The 18,744-nt window shown below is 38.9% G+C and overlaps 1 protein-coding gene across 2 annotated transcripts in view; it reads left to right on the plus strand.

Annotated features, from left to right (window-relative positions):
* Nucleotides 1-6,796, plus strand: part of LOC132822712 (formin-H) — a 127,634-nt gene extending 120,838 nt beyond the window's left edge. For both annotated transcript variants that reach the window (XM_060835983.1, XM_060835984.1), the window contains 5 exons: nt 2,907-3,036; nt 3,138-3,170; nt 4,866-4,963; nt 6,238-6,321; nt 6,418-6,796. In XM_060835983.1, the coding sequence (XP_060691966.1) occupies nt 2,907-3,036; nt 3,138-3,170; nt 4,866-4,963; nt 6,238-6,321; nt 6,418-6,537 (465 nt within the window). In that variant the 3' untranslated portion in view covers nt 6,538-6,796. The remainder of the gene's footprint in view (nt 1-2,906; nt 3,037-3,137; nt 3,171-4,865; nt 4,964-6,237; nt 6,322-6,417) is intronic.
* Nucleotides 6,797-18,744: the final 11,948 nt, after the last annotated feature.

Consider the following 18,744-nt stretch of genomic DNA (forward strand, 5'->3'; position numbering starts at 1 on the left):
AGGAGTTTTCTACAGGCCTCCTAATAGTCCTAGAGATTCAGGAAAAGAGTGACAGTAATAGGATGGTTGTTATGGGGGACTTTAACTTTCCAGATATTGACTGGGAAAGCTATAGCTCGAGTACGTTAGATGGGTCAGTGTTTGTCCAATGTGTGCAGAAGGGTTTCCTGACACAATATGTAGACAGGTCAACAAGAGGTGAGGTCATACTGGATTTGGTTCTGGGTAACGAACCAGGCAAGGTGTTAGAATTGGAGGTAGATGAGCACTTTGGGGACAGTGACCACAATTCGGTGACTTTTACTCTAGTGATGGAGAGGGATAAGTGTGCACTGCAGGGCAAGAGTTATAGCTGGGGGCAGGGTAATTATGATGCGGTGAGGCATGACTTAGGATGCGTGGCTTGGAAAAGTAGGCTTCAAGGGAAAGGCACAATCGATATGTGGAGCTTGTTCAAGGAGCAACTATTGATTGTGCTTGATAAGTATGTACCTGTCAGGCAGGGGGAAAGGGTCGTGTGAGGAAGCCGTGGTTTAATAAGGAATTGGAATCCCTTGTTAAAGGGAAGAGGGCGGCCTATGTAAAGATGAGGCGTGAAGGTTCAATTGGGGCGATTGAGAGTTATAAGGTAGCCAGGAAGGATCTAAAGAGAGAGCTAAGAGCAGCAAGGAGGGGACATGAAAAGTCCTTGGTTGGTAGGATTAGGGAAAACCCAAAGGCTTCCTATAGGTATGTCAGGAATAAAAGAATGACTAAGGTAGGAATAGGTCCAGTCAAGGATAGTAGTGGGAAGTTGTGCGTGGAGGCTGAAGAGATTGGAGAGACACTGAATGAATACTTTTCATCAGTGTTCACTCAGGAACAGGACATTGTTGACGATATGAATATTGAGTCACAATTAATTAGAATGGATGGCTTTGAGGTATGTAGGGAAGAGGTGTTGGAAATTCCGGGAAGGGTGAAAATAGATAAGTCCCCTGGGCCTGATGGCATTTATCCTAGGATTCTCTGGGAAGCAAGGGAGGAGATTGCAGAGCCATTGGCCTTGATTTTTTTGTCCTCGTTGTCTACAGGAGTAGTGCCAGAAGACTGGAGGATTGCAAATGTGGTTCCCTTGTTCAAGAAGGGGAGTAGGGATAATCCTAGTAACTATCGGCCGGTGAGTCTTACCTCTGTTGTGGGCAAAGTCTTAGATGGAATTGTAAGGGATAGGATTTATGAACATCTGGATAGGAATAATGTGATCAAAATAGTCAGTATGGTTTTGTGAAAGGCAGGTCATGCCTTACAAACCTTATTGAATTCTTTGAGAAGGTGACTAAGGAGGTGGACGAGGGTAAAGCGGTAGATGTGGTGTATTTGGATTTTAGTAAGGCTTTTGATAAGGTTCCCCTTGGTAGGTGACTGCAAAAAATATGGAGGTATGGCATTGAGGGTGCGTTAGAGGTTTGGATTAGGAATTGACTGGCTGGAAGAAGACACAGGGTAGTAGTTGATGGTAAAGGTTCATCTTGGAGTGCAGTAACTAGCAGTGTTCCGCAAGGATCTGTTTTGGGACCATTGCTGTTTGTCATTTTTATAAATGACCTGGAGGAGGGGCTAGACGTTGAATGAGCAAGTTTGCGGATGATACGAAAGTCAGTGAAGTTGTTGACAGTGAAGAAGGATGTGGCAGGTTACGGCAGGATATAGATAAGCTGCAGAGCTGGGCAGAAAGGTGGCAGATGGAGTTCAATGTTGGTAAGTGTGAAGTGATTCACTTTGGTAAGAGTAACAAAAAGATGGAGTACTGGGCTAATGGTCGGATACTTGGTAGTGTGGATGAGCAGAGGGATCTTGGTGTCCATGTACACAGATCTCTGAAAGTTGCCACCCAGGTAAATAGTGCTGTGAAGAAGGCATATGGCGTACTGGCTTTTATTGGTAGAGGAATTGAGTTCCGGAGTCCTGAGGTCATGTTGCAGTTGTATAAGACTCTGGTGCGGTCACATCTGGAGTATTGTGTGCAGTTTTGGTTGCCATACTATAGGAAGGATGTGGAGGCACTGGAACGAGTGCAGAGGAGGTTTACCAGGATGTTGCCTGGTATGGTAGGAAGAGCGTATGAGGAAAGGCTGAGGCACTTGGGCTGTTTTCATTGGAGAAAAAAGATTTAGGGGTGACTTGATAGAGGTGTACAAGATGATTAGGGGTTTAGATAGGGTTGACAATGAGAACCTTTTTCCACATATGGAGTCAGCTATTACGAGGGGGCATAGCGTTAAATTAAGGGGAGGTAGGTATAGGACAGATGTGAGGGGTAGATTCTTTACTCAGCGAGTCGTGAGTTCATGGAATGCCCTGCCAGTAGCAGTGGTGGACTCTCCCTCTTTATGGGCATTTAAATGGGCATTGGATAGGCATATGGAGGATAGTGGGCTAGTGTAGGTTAGGTGGGCTTGGGTTGGCACAACATCGAGGGCCAAAGGGCCTGTACTGCGCTGTATTTTTCTATGTTCTATGTTCTATGTTCTATATGTGGTGTGCCAAGTGTGATTTCTCCAAGGCCCAACAGAATTGAAAAAAAACCTTCTTTACTCTTAAACTCCAATCCCTTTGTACTTAGAATTTACTTGTCTAATTGCTGTGGTAGCATATTAACTTTCTGCGATCTGTGTACGTGACCCAGTATCTCATCATTCAAAAAATATTCTGTTTTTTCATTTTTCATCTTTTGCTCTAATATTTTTCCTAGTTTACTTAACCAGACTGTGTCTCTTTGTGTCCTTCCAATAGTTTAACTTCCTGACTAAATCTTGCATATATCATCAACATTATTGTGTTCAGTCCCGTCATGAAAATCATTTATGTAGATTTCAAATAATTAAGGTCCAAGTACTGATCTTTGTGACACTTGTCCTTTACAGGTGGTCCAGTTACGAGGGAAGGACAGAAAGTTCACCTTACTTCATGCTCTTGTGGAACAGGTAATTTCACAGGACCCAGCCTTAGCAAAGTTTCCCCAAGAGCTTACAGAATTTGAAGACGTACCTGGAGGTAAGTGGAAACAGTTGAATCTTGTACACCTTTTAAAAAAGGGTACCCTATCTGCATAATGGTGGCATCCTCCATAACGACCTGTTTCTCTTCCTCCTTAGATTCCATTAAAGGTTTGATTGCTGAGGTCGATGGTAGGTAATATTTTCCAACTATGAAGAGATTTTATAAGATTCTATCACCATGGGGTAAAGTAATACACTGATAGTTGGTTTTCTAAGTATCTTAGGGGAGGATTTCCTATGTGCATTATTTTTAGTAAATTTATCAATGTGTTGATAAAGAACATTTTCACTATCAATTCAAAATGGAAGAATACTTATTTGTTGCATCGGTTCCTAGTTTTTCATTAACTTTCTAATTATATTCCAAGCACAGATCTCCACATAGGGTGGATATGATCAGTTTGCTATTTTCATTTTGGTTCTCTGCATGAATGTGGAAATGATTTTTAGTAGGGCCTCTTCCTGCATTGCTTAGATAGTTCGCATTATCTTTGGTGATTTGAAAAGATTGATGGTGCCTGTTGGCATCAATATTTTTATGTTATGCCACCACTTACTAAGAATCAGGAGTGGCCTTAGAGGAAATGTGGTCTAAGAAAAAGAAATAAGAGCATCAAATGAAAAACAAGTTAAAAATAACCAACGGCAAAAAGCGCAGATTAGGTTGAATATCCTTCTGACACATTTACAGTTTTAATCAAACTGCTCTTTCTCAGTGTTAAAATGTACCGAGTGTTAAATGTCCAAGCATATTATAGTGATGTGTAGCATGGGATTAATTCCATTCTGCCATCTTCCTCACAATCATTTTCTGCTTTTAAATTCCTCTGGCGATATAAATATTGAAACCTATTTATTTAAATGTCATGTTCATATTTTTATTGTAATTTATGTTGCATATGAACCTTTCAACCATCTTCTTGTTAAAAGCACTTTAGATACAAATATTTTATGGATATCACAAACAGCTTCAGGATTGCTAAATGCCTCCCTGTTGGTAATGCTGAACATGCAGACATTATTGCTCTCTGCTGCACTTACTACTAAGCAATAATGAGCACTGCATTACTATTTTCCCATTTGTTCCATGTGAACTTTACAGAGCTGTGCAAGTTTTGACCAAGCTAAATCCAGGAGGTTTTCATTCCAACTACCAAACTTAATTCACTTCCAAATGAAATCCAGACATTCCTAGGATAAAATTGCAATTGATTTTTTTTCCCATATGCTTGTTAAAAAAGAAGATATATTAACCCTTTATTTGTTTTCAACAATAGGACATCAATTTTATTGATCTAGTGAAATTTCCAAGGATCTGAATTGAATGAAAGTTTCAGCAAGACAAAGGCATTATTTAATGGTTATAAAATTAAGTTGGAGCTGAATTAACTGAGATATGCAAAATTTGTTCTTTGTGATATCATTTTCATTGTGTTGGCTCCATCTTTTGCTGTTCTGCACATTTGGTTGATGGTATACTGCATAAATCTGTTCACATTTCACCTCTTATAGATGAGGTGCAATATACGCAGTAGGTCACTCATCCAAATATAATTTCACTTACACTAATCCTGTATTTACTGGAATTCTCTCACTGATCAGAAAGCACTTCTGAAGCTTAGTTATGGGCATCCTTAATTTAGTGGTACCATCTCATTCTCTGCACAGGAGCTAAAGATGGGAACTGGTGTGAGGCAAATGCAATATAAATATAAGACCTGTCAAGTGGTGAAATTTTCATTACTGTTGATGCTGTTTAAATGCTGTTTTATCACAGTCCAAATTAGAATAGTTGAGATTGTATATCTTTTCTGACTGCAACAGTACTGAAGAATGAGTTGGTAAAAATTCGTCTGCACACAAAAGTGTTCAAATCCAAGAACAAGATGAGCCCAGATGCACAGTTCTACAAAGGGCTAAAGGTAGTTCCAATTTTATGAATATGTCTGATTTAAAATGTCTGCACAGTAACTTTACCATGAATGCACTTTTTAGAAGGGATCTTCTAATAAAATTTATTCCATGATTTATGCATTAATGCAGCAATTCATGCTAGATGTCACAGTTAATCAAAAGATATTGTATTGAAGAACGTACTACACTGAAAATACTATTTTTTATGAGATTCTTTTATTAAATTGGCTCTTAGCATTTAATATTTGTATCAATATTAAGTTCACTATGCCAATAATTTAAGGGTGTTCTCCCAAATGTCCTGGCCAGTATTTATCTTTCGATCAACAAAAGCAAAATAAAGTATCTGATCACTGTCACATTGCTACTCATGGGTACTTGCTACCTGTAATTTAATTGCTGTGTTTTCGATAAGTGAACACTGACCACATTTTAAAATAGTATTCAATTGAATGTTGAATGTTTTGCGGTGCCCTGAGGTTGTGAAATGGGCTATATTAAAAGATGCCTTTCTTGTTTCTTTAATTGTGTCTTAGATTAGAGAATGTTGTACCAAGCACACTCATTTCTTCAAGCCTTCAGAAGGCTATTATTTCTACTCTTAAATTTTCAGTATGTCATGTTTGCGGTAATAAAAACAAATACTTGAGGCATGGTGTTCAATGAGAATTGGCTGAACAGTCCAAAGTTCCTCCGGATGTCCCTAATCCCCAAGATCCTTTATCAATTCAGTCATTCCCTCAGCCTACATTAGGTTGTTTGAAACAGAGCTCTTTGGGAGTAACCATTGTACCAGATGCCTATCAATTTGCCACTTCCTCGATATTCTTGCATAAGGTCTCCCCTCCTCTCATTCCTCATTTCAAAGGAGGTATACAAATTATGTTAATAGAATACAAATGACCATTTCTTCTCTCTTCTACCCTTGTTATCTAAGACATTGAACTGTTCACCTTCAGCATTTTAAAAGCTTCATTTAATACATATAAACAAATTTCCAGAGGATGTAGCACTCAATTCCAGAACTCAGTAATGAAACTGAATCAATGTCTCCCCTTAAAAGCCATACATGGTTCTGTCTACTTTAGAACCCTCCCAAATTTCCAAATGAAAATAATGATATACCCTCATCACAGTAAGATAAACCAAGCAGGATGATATTTGACTTGACTGGAATTAAAAGTTTTATTTGGCCACAAAAAGCAGCTTTTCTCCAGATTCATGTCGTCTTGTGCTGGCAAAATGTTTTGAAATTAAATATCTTTTCTTATTTTGTTTCTAGGACATAATTCAAAAATACGAAGCTAAGTTGTCAGACTTGACCAAACGATGTGATGAAATGAAGAGGCTCTACAATTCCATCTTGGTAATATTAATTGTGACACTTCCAATTGAAAATTGTGCCGTTACCTTTCAAAGTCAAAAATTACCATTGATTTGCTTCTGTCACTGTTTCTGATAGGTTAAGTTTGGGGAGCCACAGAATCGAGATTCACAGGAGATGTTTGGATGGATCTCGTCCTTCATTAAGGATTTTAGGAGAGTTGTCACAGAACGAAGAAACAGCTCAAAAATAATGTGAAACCCTGTAAACCCAAAACCTTCTGGGCTTTTCCTATTTCACAATTGAGAAGGAAATGTACTTCAGATTTTCTCTAGATTAATGTCTTAAATTCTCTGTTTTGTACATCAGAGCTCCTTGCACTGCAGATGAAATCAATACTTGTGTACCAAAGATTAGCACATGCTAGTCTGCAAACTGAACATATTCATATTCCTTTCAGGTATTAATTTTCACTCCATTTAATTTAGCTCTCTCAATGCCTTAGCTGAAAATGTGTTGCTGGAAAAGCGCAGCAGGTCAGGCAGCATCCAAGGAACAGGAAACTTGACGTTTCGGGCATAAGCCCTTCATCAGGAAGATTCCTGATGAAGGGCTTATGCCCGAAACGTCGAATTTCCTGTTCCTTGGATGCTGCCTGACCTGCTGCGCTTTTCCAGCAACACATTTTCAGCTCTGATCTCCAACATCTGCAGACCTCACTTTCTCCTCTCAATGCCTTACACCTTCTCCAAGAACAAACAGTTAACCTACTCTCAAGTTTTCGCTCGGTGCTAGTCACAATAGTTCTCGGGAGGAAACAGTCTGAACTGACCCACTTACCCAATCGATGGGATGAATTTACAAGTTCAGAAAGGTCATTTTGAAGGAAACTGCTCACAGTGCAGACAGAGCATCATGGTTGCCTTTCTTTAATCTTTATGTCCAGCTGACCCTGGAAAGAAGAAGCACATAGTATCCGTTAGCACGCTTGAAGCTTTCTAAGACCAATGGGCATGGCAAGGGTTGTGTCTATCATCTAAATCCATAATGTTATTTTAGATTAAATCTATCTCCTTTAAAATTTACCTTTTTGTTACAATATCCCATTAAGGGCGAATTCCTCTGAGAATAAATTAATTTGATTTTCAAGTTCATTCATTTTGCAGAAGAATGTAAAAATAACTGTTTGGCTGTTTTGGCACAGTGTTAGTGTCCTAGAAGGCCCAGATTCAAATCCTACCTGCTTCAGAGATTGCCTAGAACATGTCTGATCAGGTTGGTTAAGAATATCTATAAAGGTCACTGACAGAAATGTTTCATCAAGATATGCTTGTAATATTTCATTCTGAATAAATATATCACAAGTAAAGACTGGCTTTGGATTGTCCTTCAACCAACCAACCATTGAGAACATAATAAGAAGGACCATGGGAAATGGTAATGATAAAGGTGTCCCACAACAAACCGCTCCTTCCTGCCCCAGCCCTTTTTTGGTGAGTATGCATCTATACTGAACCTCAACAGTTGGACAGGAGGAGACATCTGGTTACCATCCTTGCATGTTGCAATAAGACTGCACCTGACCAGTACATATTCCAAAACGTGGTATGCAGCAACATTATGCTGCGTATGGCTGTCCACAAGTTAGGGCATTCTTTCAATGGATGGACTCACATATATTGGATTATTCCAATCTCTCCCCAAGGTTTCATATCAATATTTGACTCCTATCTTCTGGCCCTACACTCCAGAAAGGTCAATGTGTGTCTGTCCTCTATTTTCTGAGGAAAACTGCCATCTCATCTATTATTACCAGCTTGCACAGAACTTTGATTCTATTTTTGCAAATAATGATATGCACTGGTATGGAGAGAATAAACAAGGACAAATGGCCAGTCCCATCACTTGGAAATAATAACATAATTTGTAGCCTTTCTCAAAAAGATGCTATCTCGCTCTTGGAACTTCCCTGCCCAACTGGCAATTCAAAGAGCTTCTTCCTCCATGACTAGGGTTATATCTGGATGCACTACACCATCACCAATGTGGCTTTTCACTCAAACATTGCATGCTGTGTTACTATGTAAGGTTAAGAGCAGGAGAGATAAGCTTGTGTTGTTCTCCTTCACTGCAACTGATGGCTCATTCACATGCAATAGCCATGGTTTTTCCATAAATATTTGTGGTGTGATGATTGCCTCGCGGCTCAGCATTGTACCTGGACACAAATCTTCACATATCCTGATCACTGTCTATCTCCAGATAGCTTTGCTTATGGGTGTGCTGCTAACTCCAGAACTGGAAACTCATCTGGTTGTCGAATTGCACTCTTTTTGTCAGAACTCAGGCAGTGAACATTCCCTGCACTTCATACACTGTCCAATCTTATTCACCTCTACCCATGTCTGGTTTGTCTAGCTGGCTGATTGACCTATTTTGCTATCTGGAGACACCCAGAGTAGATGGGGTCACTGGTGATTGAACCAAAAAGCAAACAAAGTGCCAGGAAAATTCAATTGTTGGTGCCAATGGGGCAGAAAATGGTAGGCACTGCAATGAGGAACGATAGACGACAAAGGGGAGCAAGAGCCTTATAATGGGTGATGAACAGCAAATGGTGGGTGAGGGACTGCAAAGTTTCAAAAAACACGCCTTTCCTAATTATAGTTCACACATTGTCTTCTCAGTTTTCCTTTGTTCTTAATGCCATTTGTTGACTCATAAGACATATTTTTAATTATATTGCAAACATAGTAGAAAGTGTACAAATACATTTCAGGACAAAACAAAATTTGAGGGAAAACTGAACAGATTCCTATAAAGCATATCACACTAATTATTAAACTGCATTACTGTGGCTAATAATTGAGGTGAACAATAGCTTTTCAGTGAATAAGACAAATTCCAAGAATTCATTATTGTTTCATAGAAGTCTGTCAATTGCAAGGAAAGTTATGCTGAATCTACAAAGTTTTGTCAATCAGAAAATTTGTCAGTAAACCCCATGGATGTGTAAATTAATTCAGATTACAAGGATTGAATTAACATTTAAGGTATGTATCTAACTAAAACAATTTCCTAAAAACGTTCTAGGTGTTCTATGACAGAATTGAAGTAGGGTTCAATTCATTCACTCCTTAAAGCAATGTTTAATGATAAAATCTTCCATATGTAAATTGCTATAAATATAACTGTTGTGATTTATTGAAGCATGAAGATTTATTAGATGGAAATACAAGAGTTTTGACATTTCTAAGTAGTATACTGACAATGATTACGTTATCTAAGTAAGGGAATGAGAGAAACATAATGTAAGTGAAAATCCCACAATATATAGAGTGATTTATCTCATGCAAATTATGGTTCTATGTGTTGTGTGTGTGAAACAAGGAAATGAGAAGCCAGATGATAAGTGCATGTCATGTTGACAGGTACTTCAGCGGTAGAAGTGAAAGCTGCATGTACCTTTCACAGCATTTACTTCACTGCTAGAGCATCTTTCTCTTTTACATTTTAATTTGGGTTAAGAGCGCACTTAAACAACATAAGAATCGGAGTGGACCACTCAACGCTGGGAGCCAGTTTTGCTATTTTATTAAATCAAAGCTAATTAGTACATCTACTAAATTTAAACTTGTTTTCTTTATCCCTTGTAACTTTTACCAACAATTAAATCTTAAAATTTCAATCAACCTAATTCTGATTGTGAATGTGGGAAAATTATGAATGATGCATTACTTATTTTTTATTCAAATTAAATATATATTATTAACAATTTAAAAAGAAACCTTATTCAAAATAGATATTTTAGAGAAGAAATCACAAAGATAAAATCCAAACGTTAAGTCAAGTTCTGATTGCAGTAACAGGTTAACCACAGTCGTCCTCAGACTTTCCCAACTAATCAAATAGCGATTTGTAGATTGGTTGCAGATATTTCTCATGACAACAATATCACTCATCACTTTAAACCTGAATTAATCTCATAATCGTGAGTTGATATGAAAGGAATCCTAAGACTCATTGATATGAAACCAATAATTAACTCCATTCGTAATCCCTTTATCTTTTGCTCTGGACTTTCTCACCATCTGTTCCACTCGGTCCTTCTCCACCTCATCACCAGCATAGAGGACACCTTTCTCCAGCTCCCTTCAGTTCCAAAGAAGAGTCCTTGAACTTACAACATTGTTTCTCTCTGCCTGGATGCTGGAAGACCACTTGACACAAATTGAAACCACCACTTTTGTTTTACACCAGATGTAAATGCACAGGCCTTAAATGTGAATAGTTTCTCTCTCCATAAATGTTGCCAGAGCTGCCGAGCATTTTTTGTTATTTCAGATCTTTAGCTTCTGCAGTAGTTGTTTTTTGTGGTGGTTCCACTTTACAACACCTTATCACACTTAAAAGCAACTCATAGTCTTTCTTGAGCCATCCATGAGATGTAGGCGTCACTGGCTAGGCTGGTATTTTGTTCCTCATTCATAGTTGCTGTTGAGAACATTGTGAGTTGCTTTCGTGAACAGCCACAGTCCATTTGGTTTAGGTAGATCCACAAAGCTATTGAGGAAAGTGTTCCAGGGTTTTAACCCAGTGAAACTGAAGGAATAACCATATATTTCCAAGTCTGAATGGTGAGTAGCTTGGAGGGAAAACTGCAGCTGGTGCTGTTCACATATATCTGCATTCCTTGTCCTTAAAGATGGTAGTGGTTATAGGTTTAGAAGAAGGTGTCGAAGCATTGTTGGTGAATTTTTCCAATGGATCTTATAGATGGTGCACACTGCTGCTACTCAATGTGAGTGGTGGAGGGAGTAAAGGTTTGTGGATGTGGTACCAATCAAGCGGGCAGGTTTGCCCAGGATGGTGATAAACGTCTTGAATAATGGATTAGATTAGATTCCGTACAGTGTGGAAACAGGCCCTTCAGCCCAACAGATGCACACCGACCCTCTGAAGAGCAACCCACCCAAACCCATTCCCCCACATTTACCCCATGACTAATGCACCTAACACTACAGACAATTTCGCATAGCGAGTTCACCTAACCTGCACATCTTTGGATTTTGGGAGGAAACCAGAGCACCCGGAGGAAACCCACACAGACACGGGGAGAACGTGCAAACTCCACACAGACACTTGCCTGAGGCGGGAATTGAACCCGGGTTCCTGGTGCTGTGAGGCAGCAGTGCTAACCACTGAGCCACCATGCTGCTTGTTGGAGCTAACTTGTCAAGGCAAGTGTGTATTATTCCATCACATTCGTGACTTGTGCCTGGTAGATTGTGGACAGGCTTTGGGGAGTTAGGAGATGAGTTATTCACTGTAGGACCTCTAGTGTCTGATGTGCTCTTGTAGCCACTATGTGTATATAACTTGTACAGTTCAGTTTCTGGGGGAAAGTGAGGACTGCAGATGCTGGAGATTAGAGTTGAGAGTGTGGTGCTGGAAAAGCACAGCAGGTCAGGCAGCACCTGAGGAGCAGGAAAATTGACATTGACAAAAACCAAACATCAATTCTGCTGCTTCTTGGATGCTGCCTGACCAGCTGTGCTTTACCAGCACCACACTCTCGACTCTAGTCTCCAGCATTTGCAGTCCTCACTTTCCCCCAGAAACTGAACTGTACAAGTTATATACATACTGTGGCCACACCCTCGACCGCTTTACAATTTCTGGTCAACCATAATCTCCAGGATGTTGATGTAGGTATTTCAGCAATGATAATGCCATTGAATATCAAGGGATGATGTTTAGATTCTCTGCTCTTGCTAGGGTTATTAGTTAGTATTTTTGCAGCACTAATATTACTTGTCACTTGTAAGCCCAAATCTGAATAATGTCCAGACTTTGCTGCATTCGTGCATAGACTGCTTCAGTATCTGAGGAGATACACAAGGTGCTGATATTGTGCAAACATCAGCAAAAATGCTCATCTCTGTCATTATGTTGGGAGGGAAGGTCATTGATGGAGCAGCAGAAGATGTTTGGTCCAGGACGCTATCTCAATGAATACGTGCAAAGATGTCCTGGAGCTGACGTGACTGTCCTCTGACCATGACAATCATCTTCCTCTGTGAGAGATATGATTCTAACCAGTGAACACTTTTCTACTTGATTCCCTTGGACTTTAGTTTTACTATGATTCCTTGATGCCACACTTGGTCAAATTCAGCCTTGATATCATGTGCAGTCACACTCACCTGAGATTTGGAATTCTGTTCTTTCATCCATGTTTGAACAAAGCTGTAATGAGATCAGGGCTTGATGACCCTGGGGATGCCAGACCAAGCGTGGAATTAACAGCATTTGTTTTAATTTGCTGCTGGGTATCAAGGTCATTTAATGGACATTTAGAAATAGGTGCAGCAGTTTTTGCTGGAAGAAATGGAACATATCTGGTGAGAATTTCTCACCCATTGAAATCAGATTAATTCAGCAAGTGGGTAGCTAACAATGTCTGTTTTACAGGTTGTGTTACCAATGATAGGGAGAGGGTGACCTGAAAATGTGTGTTCCACTAGAGACTAAACACCTACTCTATTTAATTCATTACCAGTAGATTCCTGCACTATGTTCACTGACATTTTAATTAACCAAACAATTCTCTGGCACTTTACTTAAAAGCCCTAACGTGGTACTTATTTTCTGTTCTCACAATTAAAAATTTCAAGTTTCAATATTTAAATACATCTTTTCAAGTACAAAGAAAACTGTAACCAACTAAGAAGTTAAATTCAATAACATTTTAAAACAACTCACACAAATAAACCCATTTTAAACTTGAATCACTTTTGGTTTCAATACTTAGTTTGATGACACATGTAAGGTTAGGCTTGACTTTGGACAATAAATCAAACTGAGCAAGTATTTCATGTCCATTAATTTTGCTGAAAAGAAAAAATTAGGCAAGATGTAAAATGGGTAGTGAATTGGGTTTTACCAGTTTTAAGATTGCATGTTCTCAGAATTGACCCATAAAGGAGTAATTAATTTGGTGCAACTATATAAGCCATCCTATCAACATATAGAAATGGCCAAGTCAGTGAGTTGAACTGTCAAAATTCAGCCTGCAATTTACCTACATGGCAACTAAGCCATCTGAGAAACACAAAATTTCTTTAAACTGCAGATAAATCTGATTAGTCAGATTTTTACATGTTCCAGAATCATAGAACTGTTAAACAAAAACAGAAATTGCTGAAAAATTCAATAGGTCAGGCAGGATCTGTGCAGAGAAAGCAGAGTCAATGTATCAAGTCCAGAGATCATCATAGACTTCTCTAATAGGAAGGACAGTCTCATCCTTTCCAATCTATCATCATAATTGACGTTTCTCATCCTTGGGACCATTCTTGGAAACCTTTTCTGCATCTCTCTGTAGTGTGTGCACACTCTTCCTACAGTACGGTGCTCAGAACTGTAGTCCAGCTGGGGTCTAACATGTATCTTTTTATGTTCAGAATCTGCTCTTGTACTCTGTGCCCCTTTTAACGTAGCCCAGAATACAGCATTAATAATCGCATTCTTGTGGCAGAGCAGTAGTGTCCCTACCTTTGAGGCAGAAGGCCCAGATTCAAGTCTCAACTGTTCTACAGGTATGTCATAAAGTATCTAAATAGGTTATTTAAAGTATCTACAACTTTGTTAACTGCTCTCTCCAACTGTCCTAAAGTAGAACTAACAAAATCCTATACAATAAATTCACTCACTGGATGGTAGAAGTAATTAACATCTCCATCTTTCAAAGTACAATAACCAAACAGTACCATCACCATTTCTAAAACCTGAATTCCTGACCTTTACTCAGTTTATCCATCAATTTCCTTCAAATATTACAAGGTAAAAGGTTTGATTTCTATCCCTCCTCTGAGATTTTGAGAAGCTGTCCCTTTTTGAACTTCTTCATAATTTGATTTCTGGATCAAGAAGTTGTATTTTGCCATTTAATTTTCTCTCATAGGTAGATTGTGGATTTTATTAGAATAGTTCTGGTCCTGAATATCACAGTAGGAATTAACAGCTATTTCTTGGCTTTCATTTTACAGTTGCTGTTTTGCTAAGTTGGTATTATTGCTGTACAGTATTATAATTTGCAAGGATCAGAAGTCTAATTTTTAATGAGTTGATCTCCTTAAAACAGTTGTTGGACTCATGTTTCCATTTAAAGATTGAAAATACCTTCAGTAAATAGCAGGCATAGTATAATCAAATGATTAGCTGATTACTGTGTATAATTACTGTCCAAATAGATACTGTTTCAACATAAATAATAATTCCAGCTAATTATTTTATTTAATGGTACTATAGCAATCATTTGCTCCAAACAACCTTTCCTCCAAATAATTTAGATGTCATTCAGTTGATGGTTATTCGGTGTTTGATGATACAATCAGAAAGCTCTATTATGTTGGTAGATTAAAATATCTCGTCAAAGCATTTCTGGTGCATGGAGCTTGTATTTATTCATATGGGAAGCTGGATTTGTGACAACAGAATGGCAAATAAAAAATCCATTTTCTGATCATAATTCAGCATGTGCATCTTAGGTCACTAAGGGTTTTTTCTACTCTTAGTAGCAAGTGAACAGGTGTCTCATTATCTAGCAGATTTCTTGCTGTAGATTTCGCATTAGATTTAATTCTGGAGAGATGACTGTTAATCTTCCATTTAGGTCCGTGCATGCACTCAACTGTATATTTGTTTTAATACAGCATACAGAAGATACACCAGGACTGTTGTTGCACAGTGGTAATGTCACTACTTCTGAGCTATGAGGCCTCGGTTCACATCCCAGAGGTGTATAAAAACATCTCTGAACAGTTTGATTAGAAAATATCTCCAGAAGATTCACCAACCAATAGAGGATTGCTAGGCTTGTCGCTATGTTTCCTTGCCTGACCTCTGTCTTTGCAGCTTGAAGAGATCTACTGTTTTAAGCAGTGTAAAGAATGCAGACCTTTGACCAGTGCCTTGAGGAACCCATAGTCGAAACACTCCAGTTACAGGAGTAAGCCTGGATTTATAGATTGATTGAATAACTCATCATGAATTGTAATCATTTTGCTGGATGATGTGTTCAGCTTTTTATAGCAAAAGATGCCTCCAGTCAAGTTCATTGGATTGCAAAGTAAGGTGAAACACTTTTAGTATAAAAATCTTACAGTTAGAGATGAAATATAAGATTTTCATAATATAAGTGCATACAATATAGAAATTATAATTAGGAATGCTGTCCTGCACTGTTACCCAAGAGCCCCTCAAAGGATTTATAGTTGATCCCTTCCTATTTCTCATCTATTTATCTGAGGTCCCTATGCAGAAACTCGCTACAATTAAACACCAAAGAAAGACCAAAGCCATGGTCATGAACTCAATCCCTCTTCTTGTTGTTATCTGAAAATGAGCTGGTCTAACTGCATGCTTAACCCAGGATGTTAAGGAATCTCTCTTCAATTTTGTATTGGAGGCCTGTACAATTCCGACCATTGCCATCGTGCTGCCCTCCTGCTGGCCTGCCCTGGGTGCCATTTTACAGGTCATCCTTTTACAAGGAGCAGGAAGCTGTAGCATGGTCACATTGCCAAACAGTCCCTGCAAGAGATTACCCCCTACATAGCTCGTGTTGAGCTTATGCCCCTCAGACTTATGGGACTGCATGCAGTCCTCTCAATGCACCCATTCACCATTGGTACAAGGTAGTTAGCAGTTAGTCTGATTAGCCAGCTGCTCCCTGAGGGGGAGCTTCTTCCCCAGAAAGGGAATCCAACCAATTACATTTCTACAGTGAATAGCAGAGGGGCTACCATGAGCACATCAGGGTGAGTGCCCTGTCAACTTTGATGGTAGCAGATTAGATGCCAAATATTCTGCTCTTCAAGTAGTATTTGATCCTGAGTTGAATTTCTGACACAATTAAGGCATTATATTTATTAAGACCTCCCTTTTACATCAGTGAGACATTACCTGGCACATTGCCCTGCTGCTGACATTTTCATCCATGCTCTTGCTAAGACTGGATGTGATGACTCTCTTAGACCTTTGGTTGGCCTTCAGATGTACCCTCTCTTAAATCTGAGGTCATTCAAACTCTGCTTCTATGACCAAACTCTCCGAAAATCCTATTTGCTATTGACTTTATTCCGCAACACAAAATTTATCTGAATGTCACCAACTCCATTCACTTTCCTGAAGCTGTGATGCTGAGTCGGTCTGTTGACCACCTTGGTTTCCTATAATCTGGCATGTAACAAGTATATTAGTGCTTATGCCCAAAAATGTAAAAAAAAATCCATATATTACCATAGGTGTATGTTGTGTAGTCTTGAGGGAATGAGTTGGTTGATAAAGTTTATGGAATGACAAAGGTACATTTGTATGGAGTGACGTCACAGTGTGAAGTTAGGCAGTCCATCTACAAGATATTCTAAGAAAGAAAGGGCTCTTGTGGTAGTGTTGCTATCTCTGAGTCGGGAGGTCTGAGTTCAAATCCATTCTACTCCAGTGATGACATCTTTGTGCAAGTTGATTGGATATTACCTACTCTGAGAAAGATTGTGCAAGTACCTATCACTCACAAGTGAGAAATACTCACCATGCAATTGAATGTAAAAAAGTCATTTGGAAAATTATAGAAGTAAGCAATATGAATTGGAGCACAATCTTTGCAGGTCTGTCATCTATACAAAAGTACCAGCTCTGACTTTCAATATTGGCTAAAATGTAACAGAAAATCAGAAATCTAAAGTGAGTAGTGATCTGACAAGGATATGTCATACAATTATCTGTGTATTCTTTTACCACTTGTGATAGATCTTTCAGTGGGGTATGTTTCACATAGTCCAATGGTAGACCAAATGGGTCCATTAATACCACAAAGAAATGACTAAACAAGTGGTATTAGAAAGGTGAGAGAGAGTGGAGCCTGAGCGGTACAATTGGAAGGCTCCTTCCCCTGAGCTTGATGTCCCAAGTTTGTCTTCTACTCAAAGACTTGTTAGGCACTGAAGAATCCAACCCCTGGACTAAGTAAGCTAGTAAATATCAGTGGAGTTCCAAACCCCAGATAAATGATAAGGATTAATAACAGGAAGGACATCAGATTGTAAAACCTATTCCCAAGTTCAAAAACATGAGTGGATTCTTTTTTGATTGCATGTGTTTTATTGGGATCTGTTTTTTGAATAAACTTTAAAAATATAAGACATAAGTGCTAAGTTAGCCTGGTGCAGTGTTTTTTAGAGCAGTAAGCCTGCGCTAATTTTCTGGGTCTGTAGATTATTAAGATGCAGAGAAGACACTTAGTAGAGTGATGTGTTCTTCCTGTCAAATGTGGGAGATTAGCAAGAGGTTCCATGTTACTGATGATTATGTTATTTGTCTGCAGAAAGTGTGTTTGTATACCTATCCTATTGGATCACATGGATCAGTTGGAGCAGAAGTTAAAGGTGATGAGGAATTTACAGGAGCTGGGAGTTGTGATGGATGGTAGTTGCAGGAAGGGAGAAAACCCAGGGAGACGGTGAGAAAAAAGATCCGTCTGAGACTGGTGCAGTTGGAAAATGGAGCAAGTCAAATAGTCAGGACAAGCTGGAGCAAAGCAGAGAACATAGTAGGGCTAACAAATTAAACCACATTTATTTCAATACAAGAGCCCCGACAAGTAAGGCAAATGAAGTCAGGGCAAGGAACATGGGACTGGGACATCATAGTAATTACAAAGGCATAGCTCAGGAATGGACATGACTGGCAGCTTAATGTTCCAGGTATAGATGCTATAGGAAGGATCAAAAGGGGAGGCAGAGTAGCATTTTTGATTAGGGATAACATTACAGCTGTACTTAGGGAGGATATTCCTGGGAATACAACCAGAGAGGTTATTTGTGTGGAACTGAGAAATAAGAAAGGGATGATCACTTTATTGGGATTGTATTGTAGACCCCACAATAATGAGTGGGAAATTGAAAAACAAATTTGTACAGAGATTTTTTAATTATCTGTAAGAATAATAGGGTGGTTATGGTAGGGGAATTTAACTTTCCAAACATAGAATGGGACTATGTTAAGGATAGTGAATGAAAATGATTTTTTTAAAAATGCGTCAAGAAAATTTTCTGATTCGGTATGCAGATGTACCTATGAGAAAAGGTGCAAATTTGACCTTCTTTTGGGAAATATGGCAGGGAAGGTGATTGAGGTGTCAGTGGGGGAGTACTTTGGGGCCATTGACCATAATTCTGTTCATTTTATGATAGTAAGGGGAAAAGATAGACCAGAACTAAAAGTTAAATTTCTAAATTGGAGGAAGGCCAATTTTGGTGGTATTAGGCAAGAACTTTCCAAAGTTGTTCGCAGGTATAGGGACAGCTGGAAAATGGGAAGCCTTCAAAAATGACATAACACGAGTCCAGAAACAGTATGAACAGGGTGTAAGGCAAGGCTGATAGGTACAAGGAATGCTGG

The sequence above is a fragment of the Hemiscyllium ocellatum genome, chromosome 15, assembly GCF_020745735.1.
Source record: "Hemiscyllium ocellatum isolate sHemOce1 chromosome 15, sHemOce1.pat.X.cur, whole genome shotgun sequence".
NCBI lineage: Eukaryota > Metazoa > Chordata > Chondrichthyes > Orectolobiformes > Hemiscylliidae > Hemiscyllium > Hemiscyllium ocellatum.